Source organism: Atheta coriaria, unplaced genomic scaffold, assembly GCF_025399875.1.
Source record: "Atheta coriaria isolate IRGN ID8LTWV9N9 unplaced genomic scaffold, Caltech_Dcor_3.1 hic_scaffold_4_pilon, whole genome shotgun sequence".
Lineage (NCBI taxonomy): Eukaryota > Metazoa > Arthropoda > Insecta > Coleoptera > Staphylinidae > Dalotia > Dalotia coriaria.
The window spans coordinates 7,373,778-7,392,576 of record NW_027045446.1 but is presented as its reverse complement, the minus strand read 5'-3'; the positions used below and the strand labels follow the sequence as shown (position 1 = coordinate 7,392,576).

At 38.4% G+C, this 18,799-nt stretch overlaps 1 protein-coding gene across 7 annotated transcripts in view; it reads right to left on the bottom strand.

Moving 5' to 3' along the window:
* LOC135791217 (cadherin-87A-like) overlaps nucleotides 1–18,799 on the bottom strand; it is a 73,040-nt gene that overhangs the window by 15,067 nt on the left and 39,174 nt on the right. For all 7 annotated transcript variants that reach the window (XM_065301545.1, XM_065301546.1, XM_065301540.1 and 4 more), the window contains one exon: nucleotides 7,572–7,651. In XM_065301545.1, coding sequence (XP_065157617.1) covers nucleotides 7,572–7,617 — 46 coding nt within the window. In that variant the 5' untranslated portion in view covers nucleotides 7,618–7,651. The remainder of the gene's footprint in view (nucleotides 1–7,571; nucleotides 7,652–18,799) is intronic.

The following is an 18,799-nucleotide window of genomic DNA, read 5'->3' as shown; positions in this document are numbered from 1 at the left end:
GCGTGCAGCGGTGCGTCGATGCGCGACCCAAAACGAGATTCAATCGAATCTATCGCATTCGAAGCAAATGCAGCACATTTCTATGCGGCGCGATTCAATGCAGTCCACGAATCGGATAAACGAATGGCGCGCAAGTTTCATTGGGGAAACCGCATTACACAACTCGGTTCCATAATTGTTATTACATTCAGCTACCGGATCATAAATTTAAATCTGTTTACCAAAAGAGAGGGTTGTATGCACCGTATTAATGATTGATTGATAATGAGTGTAAATAATGTGGGATGAAGGGTGATATGTGGAGGTTTCATTGATGATGTTTCCATCAAACGATCAAAATGGACTAAAATCTGATAGTAACTAAAGGAAAAATCAGGCTACAAATAAAATAAGTAAAAGAATAAGAAAAATTATATTTCGGGAAACTAGAGATAAATATCAATAAACATCAAACTATTATTTCAGTGCTAAACTAAACTTCCACAATTATTTCCATCGTAGATAGGAATATTGTTTTAAAGCCCACGTACCTGGGAATATTCGCAGATGACCAATAATGTCAATAATATTGTGATAAATGACTGTTTTTATTGCATTTGTAAAAGCTGAAGTCAAAAATATTCATTTGACTAAAATAAAATAAAATCATCAAAGTAAAAAAAATATTGCAATATCATAATCGATGAGTATCAATTTTGTAAATGAAAGTATTATACAATTGTCATTTCTATAAAAATATATAAAATAGCTTCATGTCATGTGACAAATAATTTGTTTGCAGTCCGTTGGTGGAGGTGCCGCCCGCAATTCCCGATATGATTCAACGATTCAAACGCAATTTTTCAACTTTCGAAATGTTGCAGGAAGCGTCGCATGCTCTAATATTATTGGTGCCGTTGAATGCAGAGCGGTAACAGATGGAAAAGTTTTGCCGGAACGTCTTGAATGGCCCGCCGTCCAAGGCGCTGCCGACAAAACGGAAAAGGTATCAATTTTACTTTTGTGCTCCGAGGCGGACAACTTTCTGGCACGTCTGCCACGTCGATACGTCTTTGCAGCGTGCAACCGTACGACACTATCTAACAAAGTGCACGTACCAAATATACAGTATGTCCGGAACTAGATACTTATAAGCATATTTTTGTGGTATATTTTAGTGAATTTGTGGTTTGGAGCTGACTGTGAATATAAACACAAAAAAAAACACAGAGCTGTGAAAAGTATGAACGAAATGCAGCCGCTTTGTGCGGTGTTATCCGAACTTACACTCCACTTCTTCTCCCCCACCCACTGCCTTTTCTTTCGCGACGCATCACGGTTCCAGAGGATGTAGAGCTTTTATTCTCAATATGGTATATCTGCAATCGTCAATCGTTCAATAGCACCGGCGCCGGGCACCTCCACCAACCATGCTTCTACGCTTCCGTTTCAAAACAGGCGCAGCTTGCGTTTTCATACACGGAACCACGTGGCGGGCAAAATTTTTATTCGCTGCTTTCTCTCCAGCCAACGTCAGCGCGACATTTTTCATTTTATTCACGATCACCGTGATACAACGTCTTTTCTTTATCCCGTATTTTTCTATTTTTTGCCAGCGGCGCGATACAATAACGTCGAACGCATCTGTTGTCCATTAACCTTTTGTGAAATATTTCCCATCTCGCACAGTAGGGGAGGCGCCGTGTATCTCTGCATCGCATAATGCACCCTTATTTTGTTCCGCGCCCTGCACATAGGTACTTACATGCAGAATACACATTTTAAAAGCCAACTTTCTTGCTTGACTCGTGATTTTGCGTGACATTAAAAATTCCCGGAGTGACATGCGTGTAAGGAACGTATACGAGGGAGTGAAATACAGCGGAACGTCGCTGGTGTACGGGAGCGAGTAAAAGCTTTCCCTTCTGGAGCTTTATGATGAATGTAATGAACGTTTATTGTGTATAAAACGCAATATAAAACTGTAAAAATGTTGGAAAACGGCGGAAAAATGCTCGAGCGCGGGAATGGCATGTGTTCCGCGGGTAAAATATGCGCAATTCGGGTAAATTATTGTCGGTTAATGCTTCCGACGCACTTGGAATTATACAGGTTTTATGTAATTATAATTTATTCACTTTTAAACAAACACAGCGAAAAAACATTTCGAGTGTGGGGTAAAAATAAAATTTAATATACCCGCCATAAAGTCAAACATTACAAAATAAACATTGAGGGGGTAAACTGTCATGAGGACCATGTTTTTCTTCCGCTTTCTCTTTAAAGTGAATTTAAGAACAAAATTTCGTAGAAAAATCAACTAAATATTTAATCTTAAAAAAAAACAGCAAAAACAAGCTATTTCCTTATTTTTCACCGCAAATATTTGTATTACATGTTAAAAGAAGTCACCACACCATATGTAACAGTTTTTATAGTGGCGCTTTCTTCCAACAGATCATATTTAGTGTTTTTGTGTCCCTCCGCACATTCTGACAATAAATTTCAGTTTACGCCCGGCTCACCGGCTTGCACGCAACCGCTATTCCTTATAATCGCCCAACGCGCATCCACCCTTGAAAAGAAGAAACTCGCCGAGAAATCGCGCGGAAACAAAATGTCCGCACATGCACGCCTAATCTCGTCACAATAACGCGCATCGTTGACTTCGTTCGTCGTGCCATTCGTCTTCCGGCAATACGTTCCTTTTTGTACTTGCTTGTTTTTCGTGGCCGCCTCATGTATCATAACACGACGGCAGCGACGCCGTCACGATAGCGAAATGAAAACGAAGCACAAGCTAAAACCAAACACGTCCAAAGCTCAAGACGAAAAAAGTTAGATAAACGAGGAGAAGGAAACTGCAAGTAAACGAGAAGGCACTAAGATGGAAGAATATTGTTGTCACACACGTGTTATGTACATAAATACAGCTCAACGTCGTCGGCGTCGACGTGCAAGCAGCACCAGCGCAAGAAAAGCAACAAAACCCGGGTGCGTCGAGGAATTTCCCGCAGCAGTTTCGCATCCAACGCGCATCCACGTGACAAGCCGGCACGACACGACTGCAAATATCAACCATAAAGAATGTTTGTTGTGGTCGCTGGAAATCGGAAAAACACAACGTGAGACGACAACGAACAGAATACAAAGTACAAAACGTAGAAAAAATGAAACAAATTTTCAGACACATATAATTCGTGTCTGATGGAATTAAATAATTAGATTTTTTTTACGGTTGACTTTTTCGGCATTTCGCATTTGCACATTGCAGCTTTGTGCCTGGATGGATGTAATGCAGGTCTCTAACGACATCAAAAACCAATTGCGATGCAAATTTGGCCGCTGCCAGCCTGCATCCGGCCGCACTCCACTCGCCACTCAGCCGTGCAACGCTCGTGATCCACTTCCCCGCGAGCTTTTGGTCCTTTGGTCTTTGCGCAGCTCATTTCCTAGCTAGCTTTTGCCCGCCTCCTACAACTGACGGTCGGTTGTTGCCCTGTCACCCTTTGCAACCCTAGTGCGCAATTCGTTTAGAGTTCTGATCACATAAGTTTCGCAACTGATACGCAAATGCATGCGCACCACTTTATGACCAAGCATAAAATATTTTGCTTTACTATTCGCGACATGTCGTTGCATAAATCATGTCGAACGAGGCGTTTTAGTGTCAATAATATCTTAACCAACAGATCGGCAGTTCATTAGATTTGGAAATTCTTCCGGAATTTGTGTTTTTAAGAGAATTTGATCATATAATCCAATTTTCATTTGATAAAAACCAAACACCCATTAAATAAAAATGTCGTTATGCACATCGCCGAGAAAATAAAAAATAAAAATTGTAATATATGCATGTACATAAACGCGAAGAGGCAATAAAAATGAAAATTTAATGCCCGCCACCGTCATAGACTACGCAGACGAAATAATGAAAATGATGATTAAATCTAATAAAAGTGAAAAAATATCTCGCCCATTTATTATCCAATATTCTGTGCGCAATTTCATGCGCTAGTTTTTTACGAGATAGTTAAAAACGCAAATTTTAATGATAAAAACATGTTTTAAAAATTGGAAAAAGCATGCATGGCGTAAAATTTGTTCATTGCTTAATTCACAATAAAAAATGCTTCATTAGAATCTCAGCCCCGGCGGAATGTGAACAGCTTTTTAAAGTGTAAAGCATTGAAAATTGCTTTATAAGTTGTTAATGGTTTCAAGTGAAAAGTTCGCAAATGCACCGAGTAAGTGAAAATTCATGTACTTTCATGCTGTGCTTCCAACTTTCTCATTGTCACTCACGTCACGTCAATCTTATCAATGTTAAAATATCCAAAAACAGTCGAAAGGTTTTGCGAATGCAAAATTTAATTAATAATTGTGCAATATTCAATAATAGCAATTATTGACATATCACACCAGAATAAATTTGACACTGATATTCATCCATAATGCATGAAAAAGCAGATGTCATTAATCTTATTGTGTTCCAATAATTGAATATGCTAGAACCAGTCATCCTGTATATTATGTAAAAGCTTTTATAGTTATCTACTTTTTTCTATAATAAAAATAAAATTGCATAGTAAGTTAAAAACCATGTGCAGTTTTGTTTGGAACCTTTTTGTACGATATATTTTACCTATGGCTATTATAATGTGCCCCGACGCATACTTTTTGCCCATAAAATAGTAAATAGATTTCGCGTTTAGATAAGCTGCGCACACACGTCCATCCAGGCGCATAAAATTGCTCGATTTATAACACAACACACGCAAAGTCCGAAAGCCGGAGAGCGAGCACGCCGATGTGGAAAATTCACGTGAAATTCTATAATATACACAATTGTATATAAATCCCACCCTTAACTATATTACATAAACATATACAAAGTGTTTAAGCAATCCAAATCCAATTAATTTAAATAACAGTTTTCTTATTTAATTTTTTTGATTTGTGCTATAAATTTTGAGGTAAAATTAATTTTAAAATAATAACAATTAATAGATAGATGTATACAAAAAAAGTAAATGCATATTCATGGCATTAGACGATGTATAAAAAAATCGATTGACGCTATCGCGAGTTTGTTACATCCTCCTCTCAAAAAAACCCGGTCAGCGAGTCAATGGTTTACCCTTTGCAGACCCAAATCACCCCGTAATAACCATACATATTTCGACACACATTTTCATAATATCTGGTTTTCCGGTTTCTACTGCCCCGTTTGTTTTGTAGCTAAATAATTTGAAACCTGTAAATTTTTGTGCAAATACATAAAAAAATTAAAAAATTAAACAACACTCGGTAGAAAATTCATAGTTATGATATCGGTAGAGCCGAGCATCAATTAAACACGCGCAAGAGTGCGGTTCGACGTTCACGTCCCACGTTTATCTGTTTAGTTAATTTAAGACGCGTTTCATTAGGCAGATCATCGTATGGCTGCGAACGCCCGATAGCGCTGCCGCCACCGCCGCCGCTACTACTTGCCTCCGCCGGAAATGCTTGCGGTCGCGCCGCGAGACCCAGATGTGCTTAGCGAAACCTAGTTGCGATGCATTAAGTAATAAACAACGAAATGTGCAAGGAAACCGGGAAACTCTAGTAAATATAGCAACTTGCAAGCACTACTCGCGCGCAAGTTTAGCACGGTAAACGCAAATAATAGCGAGCATTCGCCCGCATCACCAAGTTGTAAACAGGCGATAGAGATGTTGAAGACGTGCAAACTTTGTCGAATTTAATTATTAATTAACGCCTACACACAACATGCGATTTTATTTTAAATATGTACATATAAAGTATTATGTGGAGGCGCTGAGCAATGGCAAATTATATTATGATAAAGGTAATCTTTGGTTCATGCAAAATTCAGCAGATTTTTCAAAGAGAAGATAACAATTATCTGGAATAACTTTGGAAGTTACTTTGCGTTCTTGGAATTTTTTTGGTTATCTTTTTCAATGGATTTGGGTTTTCCTACTCAATTTCCCAGCTCCCCATTGACCCATTTTCAAATCTAACATGATTATTATGTAATGCTACACAGATTTTCCCGTAATAATGTTGCGTGGGACTGTGGGATGGCTGGAGGAGAAAAAGAGGCACGAAAAAATGCAAAGCGGGAAATTCCAGGACTGCGAAAGCCCGGCGGGCCTTCAACGGCGTGCTTTGCGTGTCTTGCCAAGCAGGAATAGATAGGGATTCGCATTTTAGTCTTAAGAGAGCAATGATGATACGTGCACAAAATAACTACTCGTATCATAATATAACATACTGAAATTTCTCACAGAATTTTTAAAATCCTGTAAAAATACGTGAAAAGTTCGATAGAAAGCAATTCTTCCGCGTTTCGAGAAATGTTTTTTTAGCGACTTAAAAATATACTTTTAGCACTTTCATGGTTATTAAACCAGCTGTATAAAAATCGACTCTGGTCTATATAACCATCGACCGAAATTCAACCTATAAGGGTTTTCCCTCGGGTTCAACTTTCCAGATGAAACTACTCGGGTGTACGGGAGCTTGGCGCTGCATTCAGCTTCCACAAGACGCAACAATTCCGCCGAGGGATGGCCGAAGTCGGCAGTCGGTGCAATATGGAATCGCGGCACACAATGTAATTGTGGAACACTGCCGGCAACAAAGGCGAAATTCTCGCGTCCGAAAGTCCGCTAATTAAAAAAAGGCCCCGACTCACTCGCCAGCACATACACACACGTAGAAAATGCCAGCTGGAGCAAGAACAACTTTGCAGCCGAAAAGAAATGGATAAGATAAACATTTGGCAAAGTAATGAAAACTCTGCACGCAAAAGGTGCTGAAACTTGCTGGAAACTTACGCAAGATTAAGGAAAATATAAAAGAATTAAACGAAAAATACAAAGAGAACTAACGAACAAATACAAAGGGTGATAGCACAAAACGTAGGAAACAAAGAGTGAAATAATTTAATTAAAGCAGGTGTATCACACTAAACATAAGAATTTCTTTTATCAAAACTAAAGAATATTAAAATTTACTCAAGAGTAAAAATATAAATAAGGCATAATCTAAGAATAAATGAGAGAAAAACAATTTTAATTAACTTTTATCGCCATTACCCCATCGTTCCATCATAAACTCGCCATGCCAGCGAAACCGAATTCGCTGCCAGCGTAGAAAGCAACACCAAACGCGACGCTTATCATTTTTATCTATACACCCCGTGCGCCGAATGCGGAACATGTTTCCTAATCATCTTTATCTTAATCTTCATTTCGTTTCTCCCCCCGGTGGTGGAAACGAGCCCTTTAACGCGCCCAAACTTTCCACTGTACTCATTTTTTTTTCGTTAATCCTTTGAGGCGCGGCGCGTATAATCAACAAAAACAAAAAAAAGCGGAAACTTTTTCTTTCGTTGATAATGATGTTTGCTCAAGTGATTTTGTCCTGGTTTGCTTTTATTTCCCAGATCTTAACTTTTAATTTTTTTTTGTTACATTCACTCGTGATGCGACTTCTTTTGATTTTAACTGAGAAAGTTTTACATGTCGCTTTGTTGTTGTTGCAAAGATAAACACAGGCATATAAAAAAGAAAACTTACCTTTTATGATGAGGAAAAAAACGAAGGCTTTCAGTGCTGTCCCCATTATCTCTGCTTTGATGTATGATGACAAGGAAAACCTGAAAAATAAATATTTTATATAAATATTAATCACATTAACATTCACTGCAGGAAAATTTACGCATGTGAAAAAGAAGCAGTAAATATTTCACATATTTCGAAAAGTTTTCCGCTCGCTAAATTCGACTTTTATATTAGTTGTCGTTTATTTATAACAAACTTTTGCCCATTTTTATTCGAAGTGAAGTGAAGGAGACGCGAAACTAAACCAACATAAATTCCTATTTTTGGAAACGCTTCGCGCAAAGTTGACGCTTTAAGTTTCGTCCATTCTGGAAAGAAAATCTAGGACGTTCTCTACCTTCGCTGTTCCTAACATTTCCAAATCGTAAAAATATAAAACGTCGAATAAAATACAGGCCGGGGCATTACAATGCATGGGCATAAATAAAATACCATAAAAGAGCGGCGCAAGTCGCACAACAAAAAGAATACGGAATAAGAATGAGAATCCGAATAGAAGTAAGAAAAGTAAAATCCAATGCGGGCGCAAAGATGAAAAACATGTTGAATTGACTCCGCATTTCGCTTTCGAGCCCGCTACACAGAACCATAACCAGAACGAGAAGCTGAATATAGAAAATCCCAGTAAATAGAGCCACAATAAAAAAAAAGAACGCGGACGGCGAAAAGAAGAAAAGTTTAGGACGTGATTTAGTGGGCTTCGAAGAGTCCTCAAAGTGTGCGGCCAGCGGTTTGAGGAAAACCGATATTAGTAAGCTATAAAATCGCCGAAAAATGTAAAATAACCTTCCGCGGTCTACCAAACAAACTAAAAACTTTCGTTTACCAAAAAAGATGCTTCCTTAATGTCTAGCCCATAAAATAAATGAGGCGTAGCAGTATTATAACTTCGTATAAATCAATAAATAATAAATTAATCAAATTTAGATATTTTTGTAAAATATATTTTCTTTATAGTTTCATAAATCTATATTTAAAAGAGAATTCTTTATGGATTCATTTCCGTTTGTGCACTTTTCTTAAGTGGCTCATCTCGGCTTTCGAATTTTTAGTTGCTACTTTCTGCAACAGCAGATGCAAACTGCAGTCGGAGTCTAATTTCCTTCATTTTAATTTTTTGCTTCTGATGCTACTGAATAAAAACAAATTTGATAAAATATAAATAACTTACTTAAAAATCACTTTCATGGAAATATACTGGTGGAACAATTTGAGAATGTCGGCAAATGTAGAGAAAGTAATGGAACTCCGGTGGAAAACGGTAGAAAGACTTAGAAGGCGTTGTGGAAAACGGTAGAAACTATGAAAGGTGGAATCCCACCAGCTTCCAGAAGACAAGCGAGCTGGTTACGACGATTGAGCGACGAGTTCGATAAATTCCGCCGTCTTAATCAGACCTATTCTCCGGTTCTCTCCAGGCGCGCATTTCAGCCCCCCGGCTGCCGCCTCCACAGCAAAACTGCTCTCATTATACGCTCGATTCGAGCGCTGACTGGCGTACGTGAGACGCTCGCTTCGACGTTCTTAATCTTCGCAATCCTAACGAAAGTTCCAATTCGAAATTCTACGGAAAACACCCGAAATGAAGCACCAGAAAAATAAAAATAATTAGAGACATTAGACTAAATGCAAAATGAATTAATTAAAAAAAGTGTCCAAATTTTCATTTTTTGATAAAGTTTAGTTAAAGTTTACTATTAGAAAGATTTGGAATCTTTAAATTGGTTTCCGATCGTGTCACTGCAAAACTTTGCTCACACGGCGTAAAACTCGTAAATCCTTTCGTCTTCGACTAGCGTTGAAAGCTCAGCGCCCCCAAAGCGCAGAAAATGAAACAACTAGCAAAATGGCATCGACACCACGGGAAAAGAAAGATTTACACGACTGATGCGCCAATGTCAAACGGCTATACCAGATAAATCTTTCTGCAGCTTTTCGAGATTTCACAGATAACCAAATGCAATGTTGAAAAATCAATAAAGTAAAATCACTGGCTTGTTAAATCACACACAAAAAAACACAAGCAAACAAATTCGAATGGTTGTCTCTCGCATGTTCATAATATCCGGCGTAATTTCCACAATGAATATTCGCATATTTTACATTTCGCCGTTTTGATGTCAACACAAGCCGTGATAAACAGCGTTTGAACGTTCAAACGTCCGTGATCTATCTGCTCTTCGGCTTCGCACCTCCGCTTGCGGTGCCGCCGCTCGGAATAATGAAAAACGCGGCCTCACGCAATCGATGAAATTATCCTCCCGTGCGATTTTTTTTGCGGCACGCAGAAACGATTTGACCCGCACGAGCAGCGAAAATAACAGCGCGCGTGGCGGCATCGACGTGGAATCGGCGGTGATAAATGGCGAACGAGCGGATTTCCAAACGGGCGCTTTTTGGAAATATTAAAAAAACGTTTGTTTACCATTTGTCGCTATCGTCGTTCGGCATACTGAACGCACCCGATGAATATTGCATGGGGGCGATGATTTAAATTAGCATCATTGAGTTACATTTGTTTTCGCGGAAAATAAACATGAAGAAGTGAGCAAAAGTTAAAAAGTAATGTTCACAAGCGAAATAATGGTTCACAGAGAATCAATCTACATTATATATTATACTAATCAAAACTGATACAAAGTAAAAATGTGTAGGTATTGCCTGGAATTTTAGCTTGATAAACAATATTTCGGCAGTAAATGTTCAAGTATATAAATAATATTCGAAATTTTTACCATATTTTTGGCCACAGAACGAAATTTGTGCACGTGCGTGCCATTTGTTAGAACTTCCCCGCAATGTGCAACAAAAGCAAGCATCAAAGGAAAGCTACGCGCGTAAAGCGTTCCAACCATCGATGGAAAGCCGTAAAAATGTGTGGAATATTGGAAAATACCACGCCATCCACGCATTCGCACGTATCGTCGTCAAAAACGAAAAAAAAAACACACACACACAAAACTCAAGCGAGAAAAAAAAACGCAAAGAAAAATGCTCATGGATTTTATCCAGATACACAAATGAGCTCAGTTCGATATGCTCGCAATGGATATGCGTGCGTATATTACTGCTTACTGATATCCCCCTATCGCATAAAAGATATTCATATGTATATACCTTTAGCGGAGCGCAGCAGCCGCAGAACTTGCGGTTTGTGGCATTTTTCGCGTTTTTTTTCTTTATTTCGCCATTTTGCGGCTTCGCTCGTTTGGATGGCGGTGTTTTTTTTTCTGAATTCCTGCGTGCCTGCATGGTGCAATTCAACGGGCGGTAAAATAGGGAAGCCCGACGCGACGTGTTCTTTTCATACTCGATGGTGTTTTTTCGGGTTCTTTTTTGCATATATTCGAACGTTATCGATAGCATATCCAGCGGAGAGAAGCCCAAAAACCGAAAAAGACTAAGAGGAGTCTGTATAAAATTGCTTTCATAATAAATTCATTCCAGGTATATCACAAGTAAAACATAGCCTTAGAATATGCTAAGAATGTGAATTAATTTTACGTAGGTATTACAAAGTGCTTTCAACATTCAAAGATTCACAAAAGAATAGATAAAGTTATCAGAGCATAAAGCAACACTTTATATTCAAAAACAAATAATACTTCTTGTCAATTTAAATTAATGACAATCTATAGAAACAGTTCAGATCAAGTAATGATAATACACATTTCTTGCTTGGTGTATTGTAAAGTCTAGATGATCGCCCAGCGTAGAAATTCCAAGCAAAGATGATTTTAGAACGTGATGTGAACGCACAGCCCGACGATACAAAGTGCGCGATGTTATTATACCGACCAAGTGGATGCCACATCCTAGCCAAGCATCTAGTGCGGCATGCAAAATAGCTGGCGGCGCCCGAGGGGAAACTCCTACAGCACGCCAACGTAAAATAAAAAAACGCACATAAGGCGCGAGCCGGAGCGCCGGGGCGGCACAACAACGCTCCCAACAAGCCGTCCTTATATTTTCGCATACTCGCGTGAGGTGGTACAAGGGAATCGTATTTTTCTTGCGTTTTACATTCGCGCGGCCCGGCGCCGCCATCGTATCTCCTCATTTGTTATTCCATTTCGTTCGCGTTTCGGCGACGCGAGCAGCGCTGGATTCCGTCGTGTGTCGTTCATTCTGCTTCTTGTGCGTCGGTTAAAAACTCACATCGCAACAAACACAACATGCTCACAGAGTATTAAAATAGATTACGGTGTAATTCGATGTTTCAATTTGGGAAAAATCGAAGTGATTTTGTTTAAATGAAAATTTCAAAGCAGAATTTCGCATTTTACAACTTATAAAGGATTAATTTTGTTACATCCTGTAGAGCACTTGTACGTTTATGTTTGGTTTAGTTTGAATACCCGAATGTGTTTTGAATGGTTGCTTTTTTTGTGATGTAAATAGGCTGCTGCATGCGTGTGACGTTGGAGATGGCAATGGCAACAAATTCGTTTGCAAATGTTCCAGATAAATGTACTCCTTTTTGCTCACAGCAAGCTAAGAACGGGTTTGTATTATAAATATTTGCCTCGCATAACGCGCAAACTAAAACAAAAAACACAAACGAAGGCAAAGCTCGAAAGCGAAACGACAAGCTTTTAAGACACGGATGACTTTTACTTTTGTTCTCGCGTCGTTTTTCTCTCGCTGCTCGGGGATAGAAGGGAATTTGCGTTTTCGTCCCGATGGCCCGAGAGCACACGCCGTTTTAGACATTCACTACTTGCATGCTTTTTTTTTATTATTATGCATGCTTTTTTTTTATTATTATTATTTTACCCACAAAATAGAACGTTTTATGACCCACAAACAAATAAAATATGTGTGCTCCCCAATTATTTGTTCCTTTGCCTAAGGTTTATTTCACTTAACTCATGATAAATTCCGATAAAAAAATTGCGGTAAAAAAGATATAAAATTACTAGCGAATATTTGTGTTTTTATTGTTTGGTTTATACACTGTTTTAATTTGACTGTTCAATTGATTACCAAAAGCCAGGCAATATTGCAAATTCCAGATTAATCAAACAAAACCGATAATAATTTTGACATCCGCGTTTCCACATTCAATGGGCTCAATTTTGAACAAAGCTTAAACAAACACAATAAAAGTATTATTTTTGAATAAAATCGTAATAAATGTTGAAATAGCAATGTAACAAAGTAAACATTGCAATAAATCCCTTTGCAATATGTTTGAATGTTAATGAAATCCACTCATATTATATCATTACATTTCTGCTTTGGTTGTGGCAATTTCTAATTTCGCTTTGGTTTTAGTTGCGTTGCTGAAACTAGTTCAGTTATTGGTTGCTCAGTCAGCCGATTGTTTGCCATCCGGTTCGACTCGGCGCGAATTGCGACCCGTGAAATCGCACTCCCGAAAATATGTCGGATATAATTGCTTCCTAGCGCATTTCGCCATGAAGTATCATACTCTCTCGCGGCGCGCTCGCATCCACCCACATCCTCCACAAATTCTCACATATTACTGTACCGCACACTCCTGAACAAGGGTGCGGAGCGTTTCCGGCTTGGTCGAGGGGCAAAAAGGACAAATTACGTTATTAATTGTCGATTATTGGAAATTATCGGGCGTGAAATTGAAATAAATGGTCTTCTAAGAACGTATACACATTATTTCAGTATCACTTGATCTTCAATGAGATAAAACATTTATTTGAAAACATTTCTTTTAACTAATGGTCAAAAAATATTTTTAATAATCAAATAATTTATTCTATAATAATCTAGTGCTAAATTTAGTGATAATGGTTATGAAGTTTTCATTGATTTCGCATATTTTCTGGAAAAACGAAAATTTAGTTCTAACGATAATGGAAGTGGATAAAACTCTATTGGAATTTGCGAAAATGTATGCAAAACGAAAAATAAATGACGCAATAAAAACTAACGATGAAAAGTTCAGCGAAACTAAATGTAGAGGCAAACGCGACCAAAAACGAACAAATTACTAAAAAAATATAAAAAACTAAAAGTCTAAAAATGCATATTTCCTAAATTCCTAAGATTTCCAAGACGAGTAGATAATAATAACGAAAAGGTGTTTTAATTACAGGAAATTCCACTTCGCTCAACAATTTCACTAACAAATAGATCAGGAAACAATAAAATTCCTTCAAATTAGAATCATTTCTGGAATGGAATTTAATCCAATTTCATTCGCACTAAAAATTCATTCTACTTCTAAAATTCCATCGGAAAAATATGAATATTCGATGAAATATGCTCATAGAAACACTTGAATTATTCTTTCAAGCTTTAATACAAACTGTATTTAATACAATAGAATTTCTGCTGTAGTCTACATGAAAAGCTTCTTATTCTTTATACCTGAATTCGTTTTGTTTCGATGTTGTGTGCACGAGAGCGTATTTAATTCTAGGCGGGACGCGAGGATATTAATTAAGACGGTTTTAATTTCAGGTTAAGTAGATGCTCCAAGTGGAATTCGTGCCTTGGAAGGCTCATGATTAAAGCTTTCAAGTATGCTCATGCTATTGTGTTTAACATTCGCGTGCATTTTGTCGATAATTTCAATTCCCGACGAATTTAATTAAATTACAACATAAATTGTGTTTCTTATCAAATAAAATGATGATTTCCTTATAACTTGGAGTATACTGGAGTATACTGAAGTAAATTGGAGTTTCAAAAATCAAAGAAAATGTGAAAAAAATGAAGTAAACCTAAACGAAATCCACCTCGAGGCAGATTTCTTCTTAGATTTTGGATTACAAGTTCGATCTCCGGTTTGGTCTCCAAAGACGGTCATTTGCAATACGTCCTGAATAGTTTTCTCACGAGTAAACTTAACTTTCAATACCGAATGTTTCCGAACAAAGCCCAAATCACATATGAAATAAAACTTTCAAACAATCGTTGACACCCAAACACCTATGTCAGACCTTGTCAGGAATCAATTTAAAAACCGATTGTTTGTTCGTATCTTAAAATTCGAATGTTCCGCATTTTTATTCGATTGATTTCGTTTTGTTTCTATCTCGCTGTACAATGCCGGCGCAGCATTCAATCACGAAGCGACGTGAACGTCGCACGCCTCGAAGACGATCGCAAAACTTTCGAATCCCTAAAGATTTCCTCCACATTCTCATGTTTCTTTTACATTTTTAGATTCCCGCCCGCATGTGCTTTGTATTTATTGGCGTTACGCCAACGTTAAGCCAATAAAATATGTCAAGCGAACAAATTCGCCCGAGAAAAATTATAAATAAATGACGAGTTTCAAAGTACATGTTAAGGTGCGCGTTAACAATTTATTCGCACGTTTATTTCAAGCCGCAATTAATTATTTAACTAAATGCAGTGAGCTGAGTGTACCACTGCGACGTGACAAAAACTTTCGTCGATTTTCACGATTCGGCCAGCTTTGCCGAGTTGTTTCACTCGGTCAGCGGCAAAAAGTGCTCAGCGAGGCAGCTGTTTGCGGTGTAAAAGCCGCCTCCGCCCGTACCGAGCGCATAAATCCGCAACGAATGCATTTCCAAAACGGTGACAGGTGTCTCTTGCGCGAACACTCTTTTCACACGACGCTACACAGAGACGTGGAAAGTCCAGCACGGCGTAATATTTTCGCTGACGTTGATACCTAGAATTTCACAGTTTCGTTCACTCAAAAAAGACACCTTTTGATGTACTGCAAACCATGTGAACTAGATAAAAACTAGGGGAATGTTATAATTTGAAATTTACACTGTTTTACTTCTGGAAAATCATTAAAAAAATAAATCATTTTTGTTTTTTTTCATGACTATATTTCAATAAACTTCAGATAAAATAGTGAAAAGCAATTAAAAACTAAAATTAGCTCAAATGTATTCCCAATCCAATTTTATGTTTCAGTTTAGTTGGAGTTTTCAGTGCTATACCTAGTTTCCTAGTATGGTTCGTGTTACAAGTTTCGTTTTAATTCAAGTGTGGCAAAAGTGGCGACGACGCTTGAAAATAAAGTTGCGAATGAACCGCAAGAATGTTAATTGACGGCATTACTCGGCACATTACTTTCGGCAGCGCAACAATGCGACAAAACAAAGTCTATTAACGCCTTCGGGAGCCAACATCTGCGCCTGGCGGCCGAAAATTTCCGCCAATTTCCGGCTGTGCGAAACAACTTTTCTTCGCTGCAAAAGTCTAAAATTCTACAACCGCAAATGGCACTAAAACTTTTCTCCTAAACCTAAAATTCAAACACGCTTTACACAAAAACGTTTCATCAACCGGTTGTCGTTTTAATCACAAACAATTTCCGGTATTGGAATAATTCGAAATAAGTTATGTTGTTGGATTTGTACAGGGTAGAATATGCGTAAATGGTGTCTTGAAGACGATGGCAAATTAACTTAACGCGGCCGAGGAACTAATTTCTAATTTGTGTACAAGTTAGTAAGTTGTAAACAGTAAACACTGCACGCAGCTAGTAAACACTTCCGGCGAACACTGCTTGCGTTGGTGGCAGGGCGTCGGGCGTACTTCATCCTTCCGAACATCTTCCTCTGCGTCTTAACGCGTTCCTCCGAGGCGTAGCATTTCATTCCGGCCGCAACCACCAACGACTACCCACTCGCGTTACAACCGCTTCCTTACAGTTTTAGTTTTCTCTTTGATGCAAACAACGGATGTTTTCTCAAACATAATGTGCTTTCTATGATAAACTAATTTCAACTATAATATGAATTTATTTTATCGCTTTTGTTGTTGTTGGTCGTTGTATTTTTTATATATTTGCGACTGCGGTAACAAACTTCTTGCAAATGAGCTGGCGTTGGGCGTCGGTGTCATTATAATTACTGCCAACTCGCCACCCCTGTGTTACCGCCTCCCATTTGTGAATCCCTGATGCTACACAAACAACGCTGCGCAAAATTTTCGTGTTTCTCATCATCGCCGTCATCAACCTCCATCCTACTCTGTATCCCACGCTGCAAAGTTATCTGTTTACTGCAGCTTTTATTGCACTTTCATATGCTATCCAGTTTGCGCGATAATCAAGGCAAACAACGCGCACTGCAGCAATAATACAAAACCGGAAAATGCATTTTAAGCTACAACCCAGGTCAAAACTTATTTTGGCGATTCAAAGGATATTAAAAAAGAAAAAAGGCCGGGCTAAACAAAGAGCAATTTGCTCCCTGTCCAGGAAGCAAATAAAGGTAGGCGCTCCAGTGAATTTACAGCGGCAGTCGAATTAGAAGGAAAATTGGGTCATTGGAATGCGCGCCGGCGAAGAAAGCGTCAGGACTTGGCCGATCCCAATTGCCACTCGAGTGAATTAGTGAGATGGATAGCCGTGGCATTTAAATTATTGCGGCGGTTGAATATTGGTCGGCACTTAGTTCCCACCTTCAAACATACACCAATTGTTCCCCAAAAATATATATACAGCATAATCCAATACAATGTCTCCACAAGTATTGTTAAGTTTAATAGTAATACCACTGTTTGACTTTGAATCAGTTGGGAATTATGTTAGTAGTAAGTAAGTATTCCAAATGTTACATGAACGAATAGATTCGGTAGGAATCGTAGAGGTACAAAGATACAGCTGGTAGGATGCACATAAGCCAACAGCTTCAAGTGTGGCGCGGGTATTGTGCAAGGCGCGCTTTAATCTTAACAGGGCCGAAACAAGAAGTGCGCCCGACATGCTAACCGGAAAAGCGAGCGGCATGGTTGCGTGGAAACGCGGCAGCTGGAAGCCGCCGACGCCGAAAGGGTTGGGCGGCGGTGTGGTAATGTCATTTCCGCCGAGGCTCGTTAACCTGCCGTCTAACTAACGCTCGCGAAGCAAACGGCGCAAACTGCCAATAACAAAATACTCTTCTGCCACCCGCAGATGAACATGAGCAACAAGCCAAGTCGCAAAGGAAAACAGTAAGAAATTAAGTTGAATTAAACAAAATATCTTTGACTTGATTTTATGCTAGGTTAAACTTTAAAGTTTTCTAAAATAAACATACTTCTGGTATGTTTCGCTAGGCGTCTTTTAGAAACCTTTCATAAATGTTATTTTCCTTGTTGATTGTAAGTAGTGTTTGTTTTTGATTCTTTTTCATGTTCATTACATTTCATACCCCAGCAAGAAAAGTAATGCAATAAGACGCAGACTGTAGAGTAAACGAAACTTTGCGCAGGCGTGCAAAGAAACCTTGCAGGACTACGTCCAAGCCACGTCGCCAATTTTTCCGCCCGGCGCTCGAGCGAACACAAGCGGAAAATTAGATTTAACGCCCGTGCGCGCGATCGCGACTCGCATATGACGATAAGCAGCAAATAAACTAACAAACACTTTTCAAAAATAAAAAAAAAGCAATAAAATAGAATGGTACTGAGTGAGGGTGATAGTGTAAAGATGCTTCTACTAGAAACTTGTTTGCACAAGGCGTGGTGCGCCTGGTACACACGTTCAAACAAAAATAAAAATTTCTGTTCTTCGACACGACGCTAGAGGTAGAGTACATAGGATTATCGGAATTGAAATACCGGCAGCGCAAGGCGTCGCAAACAAAGTGAGTGAAGTAAGTGGTAAAGAGCAAAGTTAAGGGCTGAAGTTAACACGACGACAAGTTTCCTTGCCCATACTTGGCTAACTTTGATAAATAAATAAATAACGCCGCGTTCTCCAGAATTGCATCTTCAGTTTCAAAGCAAAACAAAAAATTCAACTTGTAAACAAGTACTAAATATTTGCACTTAATTAACAAAGTGTATATTCTTGAAATATGATGTCAATTTTCAAATAAATCAATTTGACGCTTATAAAACTCTCGAGTAACTTATTATCTTATCGACATCTGCTTTGTAAGCGATGACAAAGTTTAGAAGATATTTCTTATTAACTCCCCTTATTTTGCGAACATCAAAGGAATACTTCGGGTTTAGTTTCCCGGTTATCTCAAAACATTTTCACAATTTCAATTTTACGAAACATGAGCAGAAAATTTTCATTTTATCAAATGAAATATAAAAACACAGTGCGTAAATTAATAGATAAATAGGAGTATGAGTTTTATTTGTTGTTTAAGCAAGTTTGTGTGTTTAAGAAAAAAGGAAAACAAAGAAATTATGATATTTCCAAATGCACTGAAACTTTCAGCGATCGCTTTGCGAGCGCGTTGCAGAATTTCGTGCAATTGAACACTTTTTCA